Source organism: Anabrus simplex, chromosome X (genome assembly GCF_040414725.1).
Source record: "Anabrus simplex isolate iqAnaSimp1 chromosome X, ASM4041472v1, whole genome shotgun sequence".
NCBI classification, from domain to species: domain Eukaryota; kingdom Metazoa; phylum Arthropoda; class Insecta; order Orthoptera; family Tettigoniidae; genus Anabrus; species Anabrus simplex.
The window spans coordinates 106,384,071-106,409,358 of record NC_090279.1 but is presented as its reverse complement, the minus strand read 5'-3'; the positions used below and the strand labels follow the sequence as shown (position 1 = coordinate 106,409,358).

The window sequence follows — 25,288 nt, the reverse complement described above, 5'->3', positions numbered from 1 at the left end:
GCACCGTGCTGCCCTCTTTAGCTACATACCTTTGAAATGCGGTGGCGGACAATTTGAAAAATTCTATTTGACAAGTTGTCATCTTTAATCAACAAAGCATCGTGCCGCACTCTTTAGGTACATACATTTAACATGTGGTAGTGGATAATTTTGAAAAATTCCGTCAGCTGTTATCTGCCATCTTGCATCGCTTACCTCAGTGCTGCTATCTTTACGGTACTAAACCTTATCGTGGTGGCGGTGGTGGGAAATTTAAAATCTACATGCTTTTTTGACAGCTGACAACCGCCATCTTTAATCACGAGAGAACCGTGCTGGTATCTTGCGGGTAATTCTGTCTACTGTCATCTGCCATCTTTAATCAACAAAGCATCGTACTGCTATCTTTAGCTACATATATTTAATATGTGGTGGCAGATAATTTGGAAAAAAAACTTCCGTTAGCTATCATCCGCCATCTTTATTCAACAGAGCATCGTGCTGCTATCTCTAGCTACATACATTTAACATGTGGTGGCGGTAATTTGAAATTCTATCTAGATGCCATCTTTAATCAACAGAGCACCGTGCTGCTATCCCTTTGAATTGTGGTGACGGATAATTTGAAATTCCGTTAGCTATCATCATTAAACATTAGTGCATTCGCTAACCTAACCTCTCATCTACTATCTTGAAGGAGACTATACGAAACCTCCTCTACCTCCTGCTCTTCCTCCTCCCCTACCACCTCCGCCTCCTCTGTCAAGGCATAGCTTTATCGAACACGCATCGCGAAGGCAAGAGTGTGCAGCGATAACATTATTATGCACGTTCAGACTTGCGGATTACGAAAGAAACATAACAAGACTAAAATCGATGTCGTTAACTTCAACATGTGATTAAAACATTGTCTGGTGTGTTCAGAACACTACATAAGTGATCAAGATTAGAATCGAACGCTGTACTTAATACAACATGTTAGGGGATACCTTTGTTCTAAGAAGATCAGATTGAAACATAACAAGACTAGAATTGAACACTGCACTCGATGTCGTTAACCTTAACATGTGATCAGAACACTACATAAGTGATTCAGAACATTGATTGATGTGTTCAGATCACTAAACAACTAGAATCGAACACTGTTCTCGATGTTATTAACTTCAACATGTGATTAGAACATTGTCTGATGTGTTCAGATCACTAAACAACTAGAATTGAACACGGTACTCAATACAACACGTCAGGGGATAACTTTGTTCTAAGAAGATCAAATTGAAACATAACAAGACTAGAATCGAACACTGCACTCGATGTTGTTAACCTCAACATGTGATCAGAAGATTAATTGATGTGTTCAGATCACTAAACAAGTAGAACCGAACACTGTACTCGATACAACATGTTAGGGGATACCTTTGTTCAAAGAAGATCAGATTGAAACATAACAAGACTAGAATTGAACACTGCACTCGATGTCGTTAACCTTAACATGTGATCAGAACATTGATTGATGTGTTCGGATCACTAAACAAGTAGAACCGAACAATGTACTCGATACAACATGTTAGGGGATACCTTTGTTCTAAGAAAATTAGATTGAAACATAACAAGACTAGAATCGAACACTGCACTCGATACAACATGTGATCAGAACATTGATTGATGTGTTCAGATCACTAAACAACTAGAACTGAACACGGTACTCGATACAACATGTCAGGGGATACCTTTGTTCAAAGAAAATTAGATTGAAACATAACAAGACTAGAATCGAACACTACACTCTATGTCGTTAACCTCAACATGTGATCCGATACAACATGTTAGGGGATACCTTTGTTCTGAGAACATTAGATTGAAACATAGCAAGACTAGAATCGAAAACTGTACTCGATACAACATGTGATTAGAACATTGTTTGATGTGTTCAGAGCAAAAGTACAACTTCAATGATTTACCTAGTGTGAAAATCAAAAACACACTGTGCACATATCGCGTAGCTATCTCGCTTAGTAAACGATACAACTTTAATGATTTGCCTAGTATGAAAATCAAAAACACACTGTGCACATATCGCATAGCTAACTCGGCAACACTTCAAATGGTTTGCTTAGTACGAAAATTTAAAAAATCTATACCGCGTAGCTAACTCGTTCACCGCACTGCTAAGACGCTTAGTAATTGCAAATACACTGATGTATGTCATGCGAAAATCAAGAAAGCACACTGCGTAGCCAACTCGCTCGGTCACACTGCAAATACATTACGATAGGTTACTCTTTTTTTCTCGGAACACACACACACGGATAAGAATGTTCCGAGATACTACATACTTACATGTTAAAAAAAATTGGGGGAGAAAAAATCATAAATTATATGTAGACATGTTGTCTCCTCCAAGTTGTAAGACGAAATGGACGCAGTACTGCGAGTTTCCGCTATAGCTGGCGAACGGAAGTACCATGATATCTCAGCAAAAAAATACGCGTGAGCTTGCATACACGCAAGTCAGACACAATGATGGATACCGCGATTCAAATCCTAGCAACTTATGCCGTCAGGAAGGGCATCCGGCTAGATCATGTAATTACACGTTATGACGATCGCGCAGGTCCCTCGCCTAGCATTTGCTATTTTTACAGCTTCCGACAGTAGGAGTTCGAACCCGCTATCTCCAGAAGAAGCAAGAATGATTGCGGGTACAAGAGTGTTGATTGTGATTCATCTGTCGGATGGAGGTGATAAACCTTGTGCAGGCTCTTTCGGCAGGAGTAGGCTATGTACCGACACCAGGACATCTAGTTATAAAACCCGCTACAACAGATTTGTCGTGTATACTGCGATTTAAAATCCTAGTCCTTTAACGTCAGGAATGGTAACCGGCCGTAAAACTATGGTGTATGATGTAAGAGGCTAGATACTAATAGTTTATGCGTCAAGAAGGGCATCTAGCTATTAAACAGTAGTTTGTGGTGTGGGACACAAGATACTACAATTTAAAATCTTGTTTCTCTCATCAAAAATAACACCCGGCTGTAAAATTAATTCTTGTGATTTAAAATCTTAGTTCTCACGTTAGGAAGGGTATCCAGCAGTAAAACAGATTCTCGCGAGTTAAAATCTTAGTCCTCGCGTCAAGGAGGGTAAATAGCCGTAAAACTATGGTGTATGATGTAAGAGGCTAGATACTGTAATTTATAATCTTATTTCTTGCATCACGAAAGGTAACTAGTCTTGAAACAAATTCTTGCGATTTAAAATCTTAGTTTTGCGTCAGGAAGGGCATCCGGCCGTAAAACAATAGTTCGTGATACAGCTATTTAAAATCTTAGTTCCTGCACCAAGAAGAGCATCTAGCTGTAAAACCCCGATTCTCGTGTTAGAAAGGGCAACTAGTTGTAAAACAGATTCTTATTCCCAGTTCTTTGACGTCAGGATGGGCAACTGGTCGTAAAACAGTAGTTCATGACGTGTAACACTAGATACTGCGATTTAAAATCTAAGAAGTGCATCTAGCCGTAAAACCCCGATTCTCGTGTCAAAAAGAGCATCTAGTTGTAAAACAGATTCTCAATCCGTTCTTTGACGTCAGGAAGGGCAACCGACCGTTAAACAATTGTGTATGATGTAAGAGGCTAGGTGCTGCTAGTTTTGTGTCAGGAAGGGCAACCAGTCGTAAAACAGTAGTTCATGACGTGTAACACTAGATACTGCGGTTTAAAATCTAAGAAGTGCATCTAGCCGTAAAACCCCGATTCTCGTGTCAAAAAGAGCATCTAGTTGTAAAACAGATTCTTAATCCGTTCTTTGACGTCAGGAAGGGCAACCGACCGTAAAACAATAGTGTATGATGTAGGAGGCTAGATACTGGAATTTTGTGTCAGGAAGGGCAACCATTCGTAAAACAATAGTTCGTGAAGTGTAACACTAGATACTGTGATTTAAAATCTAAGAAGTGCATCTAGCTGTAAAACCCCGAATCTCGTGTTAAAAGGAGCATCTAGTTGTAAAACAGATTCTTAATCCCAGTTCTTTGACGTCAGGAAGGGCAACCGACAGTAAAACAATAGTGTATGATGTAAGAGGCTAGATACTGCTATTTAAAATCCCAGAAGGGTATCCAGTTGTAAAACAGATTCTTGTGATTTAAAATCTCGCGTCAGGAAGGGCAACCGGCCGTAAAACAGATTCTTGCGATTTAAAATCTCTTGTTAGGAAGGGGCACTCGGCTGTAAAACATATTTTTAATCCCGGCCCTGTTACGTTAGGAACAACATCTAGCTGTAAAAACAGGAATTCCAAACATTTACAGTGTTAAGCTTTAGTAGCAGGCTATGTGCTCACACCGGGTTACATTTTTTTTTGTTCCGCCGCATAGAACACTGTCTTTGAAGTTGCACCTGTGTAGTCAGAGCGAGGTGAAGAATGCATGCGTTGACTGAAATTGTACACTCGTCTTCCGGCTGTACTAACCTTGAACGAGGACACTGCGTGCTGATAAGCTACTTGTAACTCACGGAACATTTTCTTAGCCGTGTAGCATTTAGCTGGTGTAAGTTCCTAACATAAAATATTATGATTGTATGGAGAGGTTAAAACACAGTGCCAGCACATAGCCCACTCCTATCGAAAGAGCTTACACGGCGCTGTCACATAGGCTACTCCTGTTGAAGGAGTCTGTACAAGGTTTAACACCCCCATCAACAGCCCTTACTTAATGCTGGCTTTTTCCACACCCTCTGGTTATTCGAAACTGCCTAAGAATGTAATATACAACAGTAGGGAGAGGGTAAAACACGGTGCCGGCACATAGCCTACTCCTGCTGAAAGAGCCTGCACAAGGCTTAACACCTCCATCCGACAGATGAATCACCATCAACATCTTGTACCCGCAATCAGTTTCGGAGAAGCCTGCACAAGGTTTAACATCCCCATCAACAGCCCTTACTTAATGCTGGCTTTTTGCACACCCTCTGGTTATTCGAAACTTCCTAAGAATGTAATATACCACATTAGGGAGAGGGTAAAACCCGGTGCCGGCATACAGCCTACTCCTGCTGAAAGAGCCTGCACAAGGCTTAACGCCTCCATCCGACAGATGAATCACCATCAACACACTTGTACCCGCAATCATTCTCGCTACTTCGGGAGATAGCGGGTTCGAACTCCTACTGTCGGAAGCCGTAAAAATAGCAAATGCTAGGCGAGGGACCTGCGTGATCGTCATAACGAGTAATTACATGACCTAGCCGGATGCCCTTCCTGACGGCGTAAGTTGATAGGATTTGAATCGCGGTATCCATCATTGTGTCTGACTTGCGTGTATGCAAGCTCACACGTATTTTTTTGCTGAGATATCATGCTACTTCTGTTCGCCAGCAATAGCGGAAACTCGCAGTACTGCGTCTATTTCGTCTTACAACTTGGAGGAGACGACATGTGTACATATAACTTATGATTTTTCCCCCCCCCTATTTTTTTAACATGTAAGTATGTAGTATCTAGCAACATTCTTATCCGTGTGTGTGTTCCGAGAAAAAAAGAGTAACGTATCGTAATGTATTTGCAGTGTGACCGAGCGAGTTGGCTACGCAATGTGCTTTCTTGATTTTCGCATGACATACATCAGTGTATTTGCAATTACTAAGCGTCTTAGCAGTGCGGTGAACGAGTTAGCTACGCGGTATAGATTTTTTAAATTTTCATACTAAGCAAATCATTTGAAGTGTTGCCGAGTTAGCTATGCGATATGTGCACAGTGTGTTTTTGATTTTCATACTAGGCAAATCATTAAAGTTGTATCGTTTACTAAGCAAGATAGCTACGCGATATGTGCGCAGTGTGTTTTTGATTTTCACACTAGGTAAATCATTGAAGTTGTACTTTTGCTCTTAACACACCAAACAATGTTCTAATCACATGTATCGAGTACAGTGTTCGATTCTAGTCTTGCTATGTTTCAATCTAATGTTCTCAGAACAAAGGTATCCCCTAACATGATGTATCGGATCACATGTTGAGGTTAACGACATCGAGTGTAGTGTTCGATTCTAGTCTTGTTATCTTTCAATCTAATTTTCTTTGAACAAAGGTATCCCCTGACATGTTGTATCGAGTACAGTGTTCGGTTCTACTTGTTTAGTGATTCGAACACATCAATCAATGTTCTGATCACATGTTAAGGTTAACGACATCGAGTGCAGTGTTCAATTCTAGTCTTGTTATGTTTCAATCTGATCTTCTTAGAACAAAGGTATCCCCTAACATGTTGTATTAAGTACAGCGTTCGATTCTAGTTGTTTAGTGTTCTGAACACACCAAACAATGTTTTAATCACATGCTGAAGTTAACGACATCGAGTACCGTGTTCGATTCAAGTCTCGTTATGTTTCAATCTGATCTTCTTAGAACAAAGGTATCCCCTAACATGTTGTATCAAATACAGTGTTCAGTTCTACTTGTTTAGTGATCTGAACACATCAGACAATGTTCTAATCACATGTTGAAGTTAACAACATCGATTTTAGTCTTGTTATGTTTCTTTCGTAATCCGCAAGTCCAAACATGCATAATAATGTTATCGCTGCACACTCTTGCCTTCGCGATGCGTGTTCGATAAAGCTATGCCTTGACAGAGGAGGTGGAGGCGGAGGTGGTAAGGGAGGAGAAGGAGGAAGAGCAGGAGGTAGAGGAGGTGTCGTATAGTCTCCTTCAAGATAGTAGATGAGAGGTTAGGTTAACGAATGCACTAATGTTTAATGATGATAGCTAACGGAATTTCAAATTATCCGTCACCACAATTCAAAGGGATAGCAGCACGGTGCTCTGTTGATTAAAGATGGCATCTAGATAGAATTTCAAATTACCGCCACCACATGTTAAATGTATGTAGCTAGAGATAGCAGCACGATGCTCTGTTGAATAAAGATGGCGGATGATAGCTAACGGAAGGTTTTTTTTTCCAAATTATCCGCCACCACATATTAAATATATGTAGCTAAAGATAGCAGTACGATGCTTTGTTGATTAAAGATGGCAGATGATAGTAGACGGAATTACCCACAAGATACCAGCACGGTTCTCTCATGATTAAAGATGGCGGTTGTCAGCTGTCAAAAAAGCATGTAGATTTTAAATTTCCCACCACCGCCACCACGATAAGGTTTAGTACCGTAAAGATAGCAGCACTGAGGTAAGCGATGCAAGATGGCAGATAACAGCTGACGGAATTTTTCAAAATTATCCACTACCACATGTTAAATGTATGTACCTAAAGAGTGCGGCACGATGCTTTGTTGGTTAAAGATGACAACTTGTCAAATAGAATTTTTCAAATTGTCTGCCACCGCATTTCAAAGGTAAGTAGCTAAAGAGTGCAGCACGGTGCTCTCTTGATTAAAGATGGCAGATGACAGCTGTCAAAATAAAGTACGTGGATTTGTTTTCAAACAAGAGCATGTGGAATTTGCCACCACCACATAGAGGGCAGCACGGTTCTCTCTAGATTAAAGATGGCGGACGACAGCTGTCAAAAAAGCACGTGGCTTTGTTTCCAAACAAGAGCACATAGAATTTTTCAAATTGCCGCCACCACATTTCAAAGGTATCTAGCTAAAGAGTGCAGCACGGTGCTCAAAGATGGCTGCTGTCAAAAGGCATTTTTCAAATTATCCGCCACCACATTTCAAAGGTAAGTAGCTAAAGAGGGCAGCACGGTGCTCTATGGATTAAAGATGGCGGATGGCAGCTGTCAAAAAAGCACGTGGATTTGTTTATCTCGCGCTAGTGAGGTTAGGTTGGTAGCACTAAGGTTTAGGCCCGCCAAGATGGCAGCACTGCCGATGACAGGTGACGAGTTTGCAGCTACTGCGATAAAGAGGGCAGCACGGTGCTCTGTAGTTTAAAGATGGCAGATGACAGCTGTCAAAAAAGCACGTGGCTGTCAAAAAACACATGGATTTGTTTATGTCGCGCTTGTGAAGTTAAGTTGGTACTACTGCGGTTTAGGCCCGTCAAGATGGCAGCAGTGAGGTTAGCGATGCGTTGTTATCTGTCGAAAAGCACATGGCTGTCAAAAAATACGTGGCTTTGTTTACCGATTCAAATCTCGCGCTAGTTAGGTTAAGTTGGTAGCACTGAGGTTTAGGCCCGCCAAGATGGCAGTAGTGAGGTTAGCGATGCGTTGTTGTCGATGACAGCTGTCAAAAAGCACGTGGGTTTGTTTACAAATTCAAATCTCGCGCCAAAATTCAAATTTCCCGCGGGAGGAGGAGACCGCAGAATCCCTGTATTATACTACTAGCACCACTTTTCAATTTATTCCCTCGTATGTTTCCAGTCTCCCACTGTAACACGTCCAACACCATAATCTGAAGCCATTTTTGGAGAGTTTCCCCTTTGTTCAGTCTCTTTAATCCACTCTACTTCTCTTCCACAGAAACAATCACTTTCTTACGTTTACTCGCCATACTCACAGAGGATATGAAAACTATAACATCCGCACCCAACCAATACTACATTGAACAATCCTACCGCATGACTGCCAGTGCTTGTCCCACAGTCGCACCCTCCACACCCCGTGTCCCAGAATTGCATCCACCTAAAGTTCAAATTAAGCCTACCAGTGTCGGATAACATGAAGTGTCGGATAAGCGAAGTCGGTTGAGCAAGACTCTATACTGTACTTGCAAAACAATTGTCGAAGATGGCCAGGAGGCAGTGACTTTAATGCAGGAGGAAGCTGATAGCATAAATGCAGCCTGTAAACTTACCTTGAATCTAATGACTATGAACAAAAGCTTGAAAAACATTATGGTGCGAAATGTTATAATATCTCGTGAAAGTGGAAAGGCTGACATCATAAGATTAAGAGACTGTGCTGATCAAATTCTTAGATCATACCATGCAAAGTCAAAAGACTGATCCTGAATTACAAGAAAATACATGTAGTAGAGGCAACTGCGAGACTAATCAAGAGTTATGTGAAAGCTTATGAACTGGCAAAGATGCATAGCCATCAACAGATTTTTCCCACAACGCAAAGAACCCTGGATTTCCTTTGTTGCAGCTTAAGGTTCCTCTGTGTAAAACTGTATGTGGGGACAAATGTCTCAAAGTTGGTGCAATTGGCCAGAGTGTTGTGCAAGCTACAAGCCCGAAAGCTTTAATATGCTCATTGCAGATAGGAGACTCACTACAAACACTTTGTCATCGAATGTTAGTGGAAAAAGTTGCAGCAGCTAAAATATTTGTAGCACTGCATACTGGCCACCTACAGATTTAACAGCAAAGTTCCACAGTTTTCGTACGTACTACCAGATCAGTGTTTGAAACAGTTAACTGCTACAGAATATGGTTGGTTTGTTAAGGGAAACTCTTATACCCTACAGTGTCCGACGTACCACCAGCGCTAGAGTTGTTACAGGAAATCATTCATTCTTTTTTAAGACCAATGCCCAAGAATGCAATGTGGATGCAAAGAGAATGAGTTGCCTCTTGTGGAGAGTGTCAAGTCACGGATGTTGTAACAGAAAAGGATTGTGATTAAGATGCCTAGTTTTGATAGGATCACTTATTTAATCACATCACCCTTGATAAGTCTCACAGCTGCTTCTGTTATGTGTATTTTTTGTAATTCAAGACCAGTCTTTTGACTTTGCATAGTGGATCTAAGAATTTGATCAGCACACTCTCTGAATCTCATGGTGTCAGCCTTTCCACCTTCATGAGATAATGTTCATGTGACTTCGATCATATATGCTTAAAGATACTCTTCCAGTTGAGGAATAAGATCCACAATGAGTGAGTAACTGTTTGTCATCAGATTCAAGGTAAGTACATGCCACCAGGAAAGTGTCTTGTTGCTCTTCACTGATTGGCCGCTCTTGTTTGCCTCTTTGAGGACGGTTCGACACGTGCATACTCCTGAGGAATATTTTCCCCACTATGAAAGTTTGCACTGGCATGTGTGGTGGTACACGCAATTGGCAGCAAGCAGATCTGAAAAGAAATATGCAGTGTGTCCTTTTACCACAAAAAATTAAAAAAATGAATAAAAAAATAAACCAACACATTCAACGCCAGCATTTCTCACAGCATTTTTTGATGGTCTCAGCAAATTTGGATGTATGTACCTTGCAGAAAAATCCACATTAGTTCCACAAAACAAGCAGCCAGTTTGAGCAAAAAAGCGTCCTTCAGTTAGACAGAGACTTTTCTTTCCAATGCATCTATTAGTTGTTGATTGTGTTTGTTCCATGTATCAATCCTTTTCTTATCAATGTACGTTCTTATGCATAACACATGAACTCCGCTGCCAGCACTTACAATCACATCGCTTCCACAGAATATACTGACTGCATTTATGCCATCAGCGTCCTTTTGCACTGAAGTCACTGCCTTCTGGCCATCTTCGACAATTGTTTTGCAAATACAACAATGTTATCCAGTCGCAGCCATTTTAGTAAACTTCCTAAAACAAGAAAAATGTTCTTTTAACATTATACAGTCCCTGGCCAAATTATTAGGCCACTCTGAGATTTAGAAAAAACAAATATATCTTGTTTTATATTTTAATTTTCTTATCTTAAGTGTACAAATAACATTTGTAAACATTTATGAACATTACACATTACAGTTTTAAAGTGATTACACCATGTTGAGACTAACAGCCGCCTTTTGCTGTAATTACTTCTTGAATTCGTCGAGGCATGCTGTCTATATTGTTTACAGCCATTTGTACCAAATGTTCATTTGAATTCCAATTCCAAGTGATTCTCTCAACCAATGTCACTCTGCGGTTCTTTCTTTGCCAATTTGACGCTTTAGCAGCTCCCAGACGTTCTCAATGGGGTTTAGATCAGGTGAGTTGCCAGGCCAGTCTAGTAACGGTATTTTATTGTCAGCCAGAAACTTTTTCACAGATTTTGCAGTATGACATGGGGCGATATCTTGCATAAATATTATTTCTTCATCATTTGGATACCAATCGTGCAGCTGAGGGAGGAGTTGTGTTTCAAGCACCTTTTTATATTGCACTTGATTCATCATCCCTTCCACCACGTAAAGGCGTCCAAGTCCCTTAGCACTTATCACTGACCAAATCATTACAGATAGAGGATGTTTCACAGTTTGTACAATACAGTCTTCATTATATTTTTCATTAGGCCTGCGTTTCACATACTGTTTCCTGTCAGACAATACCTCGAAAGTCAATTCATCGCTGAAGCACACCTGCAAAACAAATTACAGAGCATGCTAGACTTAGCTATAATCAATATATTAATGTGAAAATAGTTTCCCGAACTGATACTCACCTTCCTCCAGTCATCAGCAGTGAAGTTCCTGTACTTTTTGGCCCACTGGAACCTTTGATTCTTCATCCTTTCTTTGCTGGCCTGCAGTTCTTGATGCCAAGCTTCTTCAATGTTCGCCGAACTGTTCTTTCAGATGCTGGAATTCCCACCTCATTTAAACTATCCACCACATCTTTATTCGTTGCAGTTCTATTTTCTTTAATTATTTTTATTAATTTACGTTCACCTCTTGGCGAAATGATCTTTTTCCAACCACAGGAACCTTTCCTCTTAGCGCTCAAAGTCAAGCCCTTTTCTAACTTCTCCTTTATTCTTCGGATTGACTGTTGCGAAACATTGCATTTTCGGGATATTTCTATTATTATTATTATTATTATTATTATTATTATAGTACTCTTTTGTTAAAAGATGAGTTATTACAGCTTTTTGTTCATCTGTTAGGTCTTTGGGCTTGCCCATGTCAATATTCAGAAATTCCTCTGAAAATTTTGTCCTAGTGAGGGAACTGCCAAAACTTATTTGAAAGAAATTGAAAGAAACTGCGCCAATGAACTAAATCACAATAATTTCACCAAAGCCAACTTCACAGACCGCACTGATACGCTGACACTCAGCTAAATGATACTAAACAATGAACAGAACATTTTCAGGGAATAGATATGTCTAGACTACTTTGTTAATTTGTTACATTACTGGCAGTTTAAGAACTGGTCAACAGTCAGGATTACATATTATTGGCCAACAATAAATGAGTGATGTATTCCAAGTGTTAAATGACCATAAACTTGACAAGAAATATGGAAACTAAAAGCATACTGTATATTTTACATCTTTTCTTGGAGGTGGCCTAATAATTTGGCCAGGGACTGTATCTATTAAAATTACGCATTAGAAAACATTTCATCTTATAATAGCAAACAAATACAATAATTTAGGGAAAAATCAGCCATTTTGAATTTGAATTTTAGGTACTTTCCCATGTTCAAGATTTTGGCAGATTTTGGATATGTTAAAAAGCAAAATTTGTTGACTTGAATATGAATTGAATTGTTTCTGAAGTAATTTTGCCCAGGTTTATGGGTCATTTTAGTTTGACAAACTAATGAGGATGTCGCCAGCCATATAAACAAAGCCAAGGATGCCTTCATGATGCATAGTGTCCAATGCGAAACTCTAGGAATGATCACATCAACTACTGATCAACCAGCAGATCAAAAGAAGGCAATGGTAGAGGATTGGACAAATATTGCGAAGATCTACAGTGGAATCCCTAAGGGCGGAAGAGAAGAGGAAGATCTATAAGGACATGAAGGAGAGTCTACAGATGGGTTATGGTTGAAGAGGCCTAAACCTCTGTAGTTTAGATGGCGAAACCTGGCTTCAGCCCTATGCTCCTCCCAAGAATTTAAAGGAAATAAATATCTGTTTCTTAATCTGAACAACTGCAGCACTCATAAAACTAACAGCACAAATATAAATCTTGAATTAGTTCCGACAACTGGAAGACAGAACAACAAAATGGCATCCTATTTAATAAACAAGCTTTTAGTTTTACGACTGTGAACAGTATGTCCTGGAATTGTCCAGATGTTTGAATATTATGAACAGTGTATCAAACATCCTCCAGCTTCACAATGAGGAAAACTTTTGGAAAGATACAGGAAAGGACAGCAGGTTGGGTTGAAAGTGAAAATGTCGGCGATCTTGTTGTGCACCTTAATTCCTATCTGGTAATGAGACATGTCATGAGAATTAATTCCTAGAGCTCCATCATGACAATGTTGGTTATAAATGAATATCCACCCTATTCACCCGACCTAGCCTCCGTGCACTGAAAGGGCAATTTCAGTAAACTGAAGAGATCAGACAAATCACAGGGAACCACACTGCTTTTAGGTATAAACATCTCAAGGATAATTTGATAAAACCACCTATTCAATACATTCCACGTTTAATGTGGCTTGAATCTACAAGAATTTATATAGACTTATCACGTACATATTTCACCCTTTTTGGGCATCTTCAGCCTGTGGACAAACTTAAGGTCAAGGTCCGGGATGTTATTTAACCATCTATAGTGTGAAATATGAACATGCCATAACAATATTTAAGAAAATGTGAACAATACATAAAAGTGAGATACCTAAATTGATGATGTTATTAACACAATTAAAACTTGTCAGTCTTATTCTATCTAATTTTTAAAAATGTCCAAAACTAATTAGGTGAAGAGTATATTCATCCGGGGGCTCATTTGACCCACATAAATCATTTACTTGACGATACTAAACGTTGAGAGACCAAGAAGAGATTTATTAAGTGCTATGTCTGGAGTGTGGCCTTGTATGGTTCAGAAACGTGGACTATTAGTGCACGTGATAAGAAACGTTTGGAAGCATTTGAAATGTGGTGCTGGAGGACGATGGAAAAGATCTCATGGACAGAAAAAATTAACCAATGAAGAAGTTCTTCGACGAATAGGCGAAAAAAGATCCTTTTTAGCAACAATAAGGAAAAGAAGAGACCAATTAATTGGCCATCTCTATAGGCACAATGGTTTCATAGTTAATGTCATGGAAGGAATGATTCAAGGTAAAAGAGGAAGAGGAAGACCTAGACTGCAATATTCAAGACAGATCCAGAGATAAGATGTACAATATTATAGGTTAGGATCCACCTTTCAATACTCCGTAATAAGATGGTAAAAAGTAGTTACAACCTGTTTAATGGGACCGGTTTCAACACATTTTAAGTGTCATCATCAGCCAATTTGCGAAGATCTTAAAACAACTAGCACATTGAATACAGGCAAAAAATTAACATTGTATCATAACGTAGCAATTCAGTAAATGTTCAAAACACAATAATTATTAATAATTAATGTGTTGAAACCGGTCCCATTAAACAGGTTGTAACTACTTTTTACCATCTTATTACGGAGTATTGAAAGGTGGATCCTAACCTATAATATTGTACATCTTATTTCTCTATTCAATACGGAACAATAATGAAGTTTTTAACTTTAAAAAAAAAAAAAAAAAACAAGATCCAGAGATGCCGTAGGAACAGGCTCATATGTGGAAATGAAGAGATTAGCGGATTACAGAGAAGAGTGGAGTTGACGAATTGCTGCCAACCAATCTTAGGATTGAGAATTAAGAAGAAGACCAATGTTGAAATGTGTAGTCAGCCACAAGCAGAGACTTAAACCAATTGTTATATGTACTGGATAAGATTGTTCAACACTACATTAAATTTTGTTGTGAATGAAAATATAAGCATCTTGGTTTCCTGTCATATGTGATGACAATGAATTATGAAGAGAAAAATGTTGTAGAGCCCTCTGGATATGGAAAGATAAATCCAGAAGGCGAGTTGGTGGTGGATTTTTACATGAGGAACCAAATGAATGCAGGAAACACCTGATTTAGGAAGAACAACAGTCAGAAGATTGCAAGGTATGGTTGGGGAGATAGACAAACAAAAGACCATGATTGATTATATAATCATAGAGAAAGAACACTGAGAGAACCTTTTAGATGTTACAGCCATGTCTGAAGAAGCCTTTGGTGGAGATCATAGAGTTGTGATAGGAAAATTGAAAGTGGGAAAGATTGAAAAACCCCCTTTAAGAAGAGAGAAAAGAATTAAAGTATAGGAGTTGAAGGAGAAAAGCATACAAGAATTTCAAAGGGAAATAATACCCTTGGTACCCAGGACAGTGATGGGGAGTGTTGAAGATGAATGGAAAAGATTTAAGGAAGAGCTGGTTGGATGTGCAGAAAAGGTATGTGGTAGAACATACGGAAATATGGAAGACAAAGAGACATACGGGTGGAATGATAGGGTAAAGATTAAAGTGAAGGAAAAGAAAATGGCATAGAAAGCATGGAAAACATCTAAGACTGAAGAAAGTAGAAGAAAATATGTGGAGGCAAAGAATTTGACCAAGAAGGTAGTGGAGGAAGAAAAGAGGAAAAGCTGGACCTTATTCACACAGAAATTGAGAGATGATATGCAGGGGAGCAAGAAATTACTGTATGGTATCTTAATAAACAAAAAGGGAGATCAAGTAAACAGCAGCTTTGTGAAGAAAGCCAGAAGAAATAAGAAATATATGGAGAGAGTATTTTCAGAAGGTGCTGAACATAAAAACTGATGACAGTCATTCAATGGATGACCGGGAAAGGCAATTAGTTGATGAAGAAATGGATAAAGAAATTACAATGAATGAAACTGAAATGGCAGTAAGAAAGATGAAGAATGGAAAAACTGCTGGAATAGATGAAATTTCAGTGGAGATGATAAAGGCAGCTGGAGCTGTTGGCCTGCAGTGGACACGTCGAGTTCTCAGGATTGTCTGGGAGAATAAGGAGGTCCCTGTGGATTGGCGAAAAGGAATACAGTAGAACTTCGATAATTCGAAATCGGTTAATTCAAAATCCCGCCTAATTCGAAGGAGGTCTCATTCCCGTAAACATGAGATACAGTTTTGCATGTTATTTAAATTATTTAATTCGAAATACGGATAATTTGTAATTCGAAGTACAATGTCGGCCCCATTACCAAAATTTAGACTTTTACTTCGAAACTGCCTTTACATTTTAAAACAGTGGTATGTTACAGAGTAATTTCGACTCAAAATTTATCCGCGTCATAATAGAACGCGTGTTCCAGAACGTGGAGTGGTACCGTAGCTTTCCGCATTTACACTCACTTCGGTGGATCTACGGTGCGCTTCATGATTACTAAGTTGAATGAAATCGGAATTCTTTTGTATTAAAACTTTTAAGGAACGCCGTAATATCACGCAACGGGCAGTGTGCGAGAAAACAGAATCCGCGAACACTGGCGATGCCGCCAGTTGACGGAGGAAAAAAAAAAAAAGTGGCTCATATAATAAATTTGTAGGCAACGAACAATATTGTCATTGCCGATGAAACTGCACAACTTTATTTTAATGCAAGCCCAAGCGATCATATGGTTTTAAAGGAGAAAGTGCTAGCCGGGGAATCGTACAAGTGTGAGGGATGGGGGTCATTGTAGTGTGTTGCAATCGCAATGCACATGGAAGCAAGAAACTTTATCCCTTCGTCATAGGAAAGATCAATAAGCCACAATGTTATGGGCGTCGGGCACTTTCCATGCCAGTACAAAGCATCTAAAAATGCAAACAGTACAGAAATCCAAAAAATAATGCATTTGCACAGGGGAACCAACATAATTTATCCTCATCTTTGAATTGAGTGATATTTTTCTTTCGTTGCGTGAGGTTATGTTTGTAAGTGATTTATCCAAGTGCATTATTTGAACATTGTAAATGCACCTTGTTGGATACATGTTGGAAATAGTTTTTCCCATGGCATTTGAAAGGTTTAAACCGTGAATCGAGGTGATTGCATGTATTAATGGGCAAATGTTTACATTTCTGAAGTACAAGAGAAGTGTCATGGCGGGAAATCGTACAAGGATAGTCATAGGAAAGTTCGATTTTAAGGACATCGGGCACTTTCTGTGTAAATTCAAGGTTTCTAAAATGCTTACAGTATAGTAATTCAATGAATAAAGTACTTGCACATGGGAGTCAGCATAGATTTCTCTTCTCTGAATCATGTTTTTTTCTTTCTTTCTTTCTTTCTTTCTTTCTTTCTTTCGTTGTGTGGGGTTATGTTTGCCAGTGAGATATCCAAGTGCATTATTTGAATACTGTAAATGCACTTTCTTGGATACATTTTGGAAATAGTTCTCTTTTCATGGCATTTGAAAGGTATAAACTGTGATTCAAGGTTAACTGCATGCAGTAACAGGCCTTAGAATATTTTGTAACGCAGCAAGGGTTGGTACTTCTGAATTGCGAATTGGCGGTTAATTCGAAATCACGTAATTCGAAGTCCGATTTTTTAGTCCCAACGACTTCAAATTAACGAGGTTTTACTGTAATCATCCGAATTTTCAAGAAAGGCGATAAGAAAGTACTGAAGAAGTACAGGGGAATTACTCTAATGTCCCATGTTGCTAAGATGATGGAAAGGATACTGGAAATAGGATTAGGTTGAAGGCTGAAAATCAGATACAGGAAAATCAGTTTGGTTTCAGAAGTGGAAGGTCAACAATAGAGCCCATTTTCATTATGAGACAACTAATGGAAAAGCAATGGGAGTATGGGAATGATATGGTGATGACATTCATTGACAATGAAAAGGCATATGACAGTATCCCCAGGACTAAAGTTTGGGACAGTCTGGTGCAAAAAGGAATTGGACAGGAATTTAAAAAAAATGATCACCACAATGTACAAGGAATGTTGTAGTTGTGTGCAAACATAAGTTGGCAGGACAAGTTGGTTCACAATAACTAGTGGGCTGAGAAAGGGAAGTGTTTTATCACCAATCCTGTTTACAATAGTAATGGATGACATCATGAGAACAGCAAAAGCAACATATGGAGAAAGAGAAATGAACATGTTTTTTGTAGATGATATTGTGATTTAGGGAGAAGAGAACATGAAGGTTCAAGAACAGTTGGATGTGGTAAGTGGGAAGATCGAAGAATGTGGATTGAAAAAAAGTGTACAGAAGAGTAAAACTCTTGTTATGACTAAAGGGGAGAAAGGGGAAGGTCAGATTAGACTTGCACACAAGCCCCTGGAAGTAGTGGTGATGTTCAAATACCTGGGGAGTGAATTAATGGAGAATGCTAGACTGGATGCTGAGATTAGTAAGAAGATTCAAGCTGGAAGCTGTTCCTATCATAGTGTAAGAAACATGTTATGGGACAAAGATGTGCCAATAGAAGTAAAGGAAACTATGTACACAATGTATTACGTACCCATAACAACTTACGAAGGAATAGAGAAGCTTGGTGGAAACTGGACATTACATGGCAAGGCAAACGACTTGAACATTGTCCAACACCTGTGTATCTAAGTATTACTCTTGAACACTGTCCTTCAAGAAACATTGCCACAACACCAGGCTGAAAGTTAGTTCACGGAACAATATTTTCAGAAACCTCACAGCCACCACTAGGGGAGCAAGCCCTCGCTCTTGCTTTGTGTGTGTCCGCTGCAGAGTACGCTTCACCTGTGTGGAGTGCATCCAATCACACCAAGCAGGTTGACATTGCAATCAACGAGACCGTACGAATCTTGTCGGGATGTCTGAAGTTGACAAACTCTACCCGATTGTTGGAATAGATCCCCCCACTATCAGAAGGGTTGTTGCTGCTGGTGCAGAGAGGATGAAGCAGACTAATGATTCTCACCATCCACTGCATGATCACCAGGCTGTAGTCTGTCGACTGAAGTCGAGAAAGAGCTTCATCATCAGGACTCAACCACTGGCAGGAACATCGGAATCTAACCACAGCATCAGGTGGAAGAGCATGCTGCCATCTGATACCCCTGCAAAGGAAGAGCTAGCTCCAGAAAATGACCTGCCCTACCCTATTTGGAGATCACTTAATCGTCTTAGGGTGGGCGTCCCTCTTTGCAATACCAACATGCAAAAATGGGGCATACTTCCAGCTGATGAAGAAGCATCCTGCGAGTGTGGTGTAAGATCCGAACCACTTAACAACCCTGCACTACACGGGACCTGTTCGAGGCGAACAACAACGCCATTGGAGTTGCTACATTTTGGAAATGTTGACCGGACACGGAATGATGATGGTGAACAACTTACGGAGCAGTAACTTTGACAATGACAACGAAGGATGAGAGTCGAATACAGGCAGCCGAAATGAAGTTCTTGAGGAGTATGATACCGAAGAGTAGAAGAAGCAAAATAAGGAATAAGAAAATCCGGGAAGAATTTCTAGTGGAAAAAAAATGAATGATAGAATAGAGAAGAGCCGACTATGGTGGTTTGAGCACAGAGTGACGAAAGAATGCCAAAAAAAGTGATGGAAAAGCAAACACAAGGAAGGAGACGCCGTGGACGACCACGATTGAGATCAAGGGTTATGAATTTCATGTTGTTGGTCCGTATTGAACTGAGATTATATATAAATTATAAACATAAAATTTTTCCACCTATTCAAAACATAGTTATATTTACATTATACGGGACTAGTTTCAACCCTACTCGGGGTCATCATCAGCCATATTTAAACTCTACACAATATTTGACGAAATCCTAAAACATGCTTCTAAGTATGTAAGAACAGTATGAAACAAATATATTATTAACACTATGATGTATGGTTGAACTAGGTGAAGTTCTATGGTGTTAAAAATGTTGCATATGAAAGTGAAATATTACGAGTGACAATAGGTGAGCAATATAATACAAGTACACAAATACGCTAAAAAGTCTGGGTATAAAAGTACAAATGAGATGCTCTATGTTGTTGATCAACTTGAGTCAAATTTTTTAGACACATGGTGTTTCAGATAGAATGCAGTAGGTCCTCGCAATGCATTACGATTGTGGGCCGAGTGTTATGGTACTAAGACTGAACACAATACGTGACACTTATAATAAAAGTATACAAGTAACAAATGTGTAGATGATACTCTCTAGAAGAATCTGTGAGGAGTTGATTATACACTGTACCAGCTTAAGCAGAAATTTTGCTACTTGCTGTATTAGGTAACCAAGCACTAGAAGGATGTCACATTTACATTCCTTACACAAATCAGCCAATAAGGTCTCTTTGGCACACGAAAAACCCTGGATGTTTATCGAGACTATAACAAGTGGTCATAAAAAAGACCCTTTAGGAGGATTACTATTTCTGTGTTGAGCGGTAGTGGAAGAATCCGCCGCTGCTAATTTGCAACGTTGCTCAGGGTGCGCCCGATTGTACCGATTTTTCATGGCGTAATTTATACAATCTTCGGGGAGGCTTCTTCCGTGCGAGTGTGGTGTAACACAAGAACCGAACCACCTGCTCATCTGTCCTTTGCTAGAACATCCCTGCACTGATCGAGGCGAACAAGGCCATCGGAGTTGCTACATTTTGGAAATGCTGACCGAACATGGAATGATGATGAGGTAACCATGCTATGTTGACATGGCTGCAGGATAGATTGTTGGAACTGTGCAGACTGAATATGAAGTTTTAGAATTCTTCTGGAGTTGTAAGGAGACACTGTGCGTGGTGATATTAATGGGTGGAACTCTCAGTTCATAGCAGAACAAATGGGACCTATTAAAATTGAGAAAAAGCCAGTAAAAATGCATAGTACGTGAAAAAAATAGATAACAACAAAGATAATAGACACTCACCTTGCACGGCAGTGTGTGCAGCTTAGCTGGTAGTGTGCGACTGTTGGTGGAAGGAGATATACGGGAGGGGAAGAAGGTGAGGGGCAGGCGCATGCGGGTTGGACAAAGTGTAATGGCTTGGAAGGGAATGTTGGTTTGGTGGGGGGGAGTGGAAGAGGGGGGAATTTAAGACAGAGCAAGAGGTTGTGGGAGAACGGGTAATTGTTTTGAAAAAGTACCTTTAATTAAACTTAGGATCGAATTTCTGGTTGGCTGAATTATTGTTTCTGAGAAATGTGATGAATAAATCAAAAAGGATGTTGGGTTTCTCTGAAATTTCATTAAGATTGTAATTGGCATTTAAATATTGGTCTAGGTGTATGTAGGAATTTTCCATTATGTTGAGTAAAGTACCCTTATTTGCTAATTCAAGAATGTCCATATCTTGTTTGATATCTGTGAAATTATGGTTATAATCTTGCACGTGTTGGCCGATAGCTGAAAATTTATATTTTATTGTATTAGTGTGCTCGTGGTATCTTATATTGAAGTCGTTTTATTTTTTGCTATTGGCTTTACGTCACACCGACACAGACAGGTCTTATGGCGACGATGGGACAGGAAAGGGATAGGGCTGGAGAGGAAGTGGCCGTGGCCTTATTTAAGGTACAGCCCCAGCATTTGCCTGGTGTGAAAATGGGAAACCACGGAAAACCATCTTCAGGGCTGCCGACAGTGGGGTTCGAACCCAACTATCTCCCGAATACTGCATACTGACCACACTTAAGCGACTGCAGCTATCGAGCTCGGTATTGAAGTTTCTTTGGGTCTGCCCAATGTACGACTTGTCACAAGCATTGCATTTGATCCTACAAACTCCTGATTTTAAATAACTGCTGATCTTGTTGATACTGTGTATTGTGTAAAATGTTCATGTTCTTATTGTTGGTTTTGAAAGCTATTTTAACGCCTTGTTTCTTACGTGAAGGTGGAAAATGTTAGAGGTTTAGTTATTTCTTTTTTGAAGGTAGTTTCAGGGCGATGTTTGTGTTTACTGATTGTACTTTCTATAAAATGATTGCTGAAACCGTTGGATTTTGCAATTCCGCGGATTGTATTTAGTTCATTCTTTAGATCCTTGTTGGACATAGGAAAGCTGAAAGCTCGATGAACTAGGTTATTGTATGTAGCTCGTTTGTAGGACTGGGGGTGCATTGAATCTTAGGAGGGTGGTGGAAGCGTTAATTGATTTTTAGTCAATAATTACGAATACATGTCAACATACCTGGCCCAAAAGTGATTATTTTCAATTTTGGTGTATTTGAGGAAGCCTAGGTATATTTCTGCTAAGATGCCTGAGGCTGGTGATCCCATTGCCAAACCGTCCTGCTGGTATGTGACATTGTTGAAAGTGAAAAAGTTATTGTTTACAACTAGATTTAATACTGTGATGAAATCTTTATCTCTAGTTTGTTCAAGTGGCTGTTTTTGGTTAAATCGTTTTCGATTATCGGAACTAATTTTGATACTCGTATGTTTAGGTACATATCTACAATATTGAAGGAGTGAATAGAGTAATCAGGTTGCATATTGAACTTGTTTAGTTTATCTACTAGCTCTGATGTGCTTTTAATAGACTTTTTAGATAAAAGTTGATAGTTGTTTTCTTAAGAAACTTTGGATGAATTGTGATATTTTGTATAAGGGACTTTGTCTACAGTTGATGATTGGGTGAATGGCAACGATTGAGATGGAAGGACACAACCCAACGCAGTATTATAGAAAGAAATCTGGACTAGGACACAGTGTTGGAGGAGGACTGATGGAAAGACAAACAAAAGGGGAGAGGAACCATATTTGCCCCTACCCGGCTACAGCTGGATAAAGGGAAATAATGATGATGATGATAATCTTAGGCTGCTTCTTAGTTTTTAGGCTGCTGCATAATTGGGAAGGAATGTCTTAGATATGAATTATCATACCCATTGACATGTTACTTGGCCTTGGGAGGGATCTTAAGATTATATGTAATAAAGTAAAAAAGAAATTTTAATTGACAATTTAGAGCATGGACTCATGTTAGATGAAGAAGATCCATTTTAGTTTTGGACATTTTTAAAAATTAGATAGAATACGACTGACAAGTTTTAACTGTGTTAATAACATCATCAATATATGTCACTCACTTTTATATATTGTTCACATTTAAAAAAATATTGTTATGGCATGTTAAGTTTAAGAGGTTATCAATGAGCAACATCAACGTTCATATTTCATACTATAGATGGTTAAATAAGGTCCCGGACCTTGACCTTAAGGTTGTCCACTGGCTGAAAATGGCCAAAAAGGGTGAAACGTGTACCTGATAAGTCTATATAAATTTAAGTAGATTCAAACCACATTAAACGTGGAATGTATTGAATAGGTGGTTTTATTAAATTATCCTTGAGATATTTATGTCTAAGGTCATCTTCAATACGGAACAATAATGAGAGTTGTTTCTTGTAACCACACTGCTTACCAGGACTGATTTCATAAGTGGAAATGGTGTTGGAGCACTTCAAAGAAGGCTGCAGGTGAACCCCAAAAGACATTTTTTGAGCGAGTCTCATAATCGGTTACCAACATGGTACTGCAATACCTATACGAATTATCAATAAGTATACCTGTTTGGAGTCTGAAGACACTCACCGATAACAATTTGCCAGAAGTGGGCCTTTCGTTGGGGTTCTTCTGCAGACATGACTCCACAAAATGTCGAAACACATCCGACCATTCGGATGCGCTCAGTACTGGGGTATCATTCTGGGCGATGTGGTAAAGGGCACTCATTGCATTCATGTTGAAGTAGGGTGGCTTCCGTTCAGCTGTAAATCAAACAAATACACCATGTGAATTGCTCTGTGTGCCCTTCATCTCCACAATTCTTCAAGGCCAAGCACATGTTTAAAATGAAACAATGGAACCCTCTCTCTTATAATTTACACTAATGAGCCATCCTGATGATAGGCCTTATTCCACAGATAGTGCCCCAAGAGCAAAGGTATGGAAAGTCAAGGAACAGAGAGAATTTGTGTATGTGTAAGTAATGTACAACAATCGTTACAGCACTGTCCAGATCCCGGCGGGTAGAACAGAATGGTTTTGAAATGTAAGTAGATTAAGAGAAGGAAGTTTGCAGTGACCATTGTTGTCCATGATGGTAATGGATGGAATTGTAAAAGACACAAAGAAAAAATATGGGGATAGAAAGCAGAATGTGATCTTCGCAGATGACACTGTGGTACATACATATCCCACATCGTTCCATCTGTACGATGGGTCGGCGAATAAAGCCCCTCCACCAACTTCTTTGTACTTTTCTCCTTCTTCAATGTTGTCCCAGTCCCCTCCTCGTTGCTGAATGTAGTTTTTCACCATGTCTGTATATCATATTCTTGGCCGCCCTCCTGGTCTTGAATATTTTAACTGCAGTTCATACATTTTTCCGGGTATGCGATCAGGATCCATCCTTTGCACGTAACCATACTGTTTGAGTCTACGCAGAGTTATGTTATCCTGCATTCTGCCAACCTGAGCCATGTCCCTGATGCTCTCATTACGAATTTTATCTCATCTTGTTTTGCCAAACATCGCTCGGACGAATCTCATTTCAGCTGCCTGAATTCTTGCTTCATCTTTTTTCCTCATGGTCCAGGTATCACTTCCATATGTCAAAATTGGCATGTAATAAGTCGGATAAATTGCTCGCTTGCATTTCAATGGTACTTTTGGGTTCCATATTATGTCTCTGACAACTCTATAGAATGTTCCTCCAGCTTAAATCCTGCTGGTAAGTTCCTCTTCAATGGAACCTGTTGCTGATATCATGCTTCCTAGTGTACCATCTCATTGCCCTGGTAATTTCCAATGGTGGTGTTAAAATCAGTTTTGCCGTGAATAGCGATAAAGTGTCGGAAATCATGCGGCAGAAAATACGAATTATAATATACAGGCATATAGAATCAAACAGGCCGTAAATGTGAAGTAAGAAAGTACAGACCAACGGAATCCAAATGGCCATGATTTAGGTGAATGCAGCGACTTTTAATTGGAAGAACCAACAATAGGAACAGGGGAACATCGCATGAAGTTACCAGAAAAAGATTTACGAGTGGATTGATATGCAACAAGAACAGAAGATTTAAAAGGGATACTTCCTCAATTGTGTAGAAACCAGATTGCGTTATAAAGTTATAACAATACATCTTGCGTTGCCGTAACAGAAATCCCAAGCGGAGTATCAAAAAAAAAAAAAGAAGTAAATAGTGGAGCGCAGATCACTGGAGATGTCGTAAATTGATCAATTAATATATCTAATCAAAACAGGGCAACATTTAAGATACCTCTTAGATCACTCAAATTAAAATATTGACGTTTGTCACGTCATAACCTACTCAGCTCAACATAAGTATAGTTCAAGGAAGATCTACAAGTAGCATGATTGTCAAACTAATGACATTTTCAAATATGTGTTTTATGCATGTCTTCGAGAGCTACACGATGACCGACTAAACTGAAGATGGGATTGAAGTCAGACGGCAACCTACCAACCATTCCTACGGACCCAAGGATCGAGACCGCAGCCCAGTCGTGATGCAGCCATCCTAGTCCAGAAACGCAGACAGATTAGGTTAAGTTTCACAAAGTTCTTTTCTTAAATTTTAGTTATATGTATTTTATTTGATATCAAGTTGTCAATGGTGTTTGTACAAGAGCTAGGTCGATATGTCTTCGAGAGAT

The 25,288-nt window shown here is 39.4% G+C and overlaps 1 protein-coding gene across 3 annotated transcripts in view; it reads right to left on the bottom strand.

Moving 5' to 3' along the window:
• Positions 1-25,288, bottom strand: part of Tao (Serine/threonine-protein kinase Tao) — a 549,291-nt gene that overhangs the window by 385,534 nt on the left and 138,469 nt on the right. For all 3 annotated transcript variants that reach the window (XM_067158891.2, XM_067158894.2, XM_067158892.2), the window contains exon 6: positions 23,198-23,373. In XM_067158891.2, the coding sequence (XP_067014992.1) occupies positions 23,198-23,373 (176 nt within the window). The remainder of the gene's footprint in view (positions 1-23,197; positions 23,374-25,288) is intronic.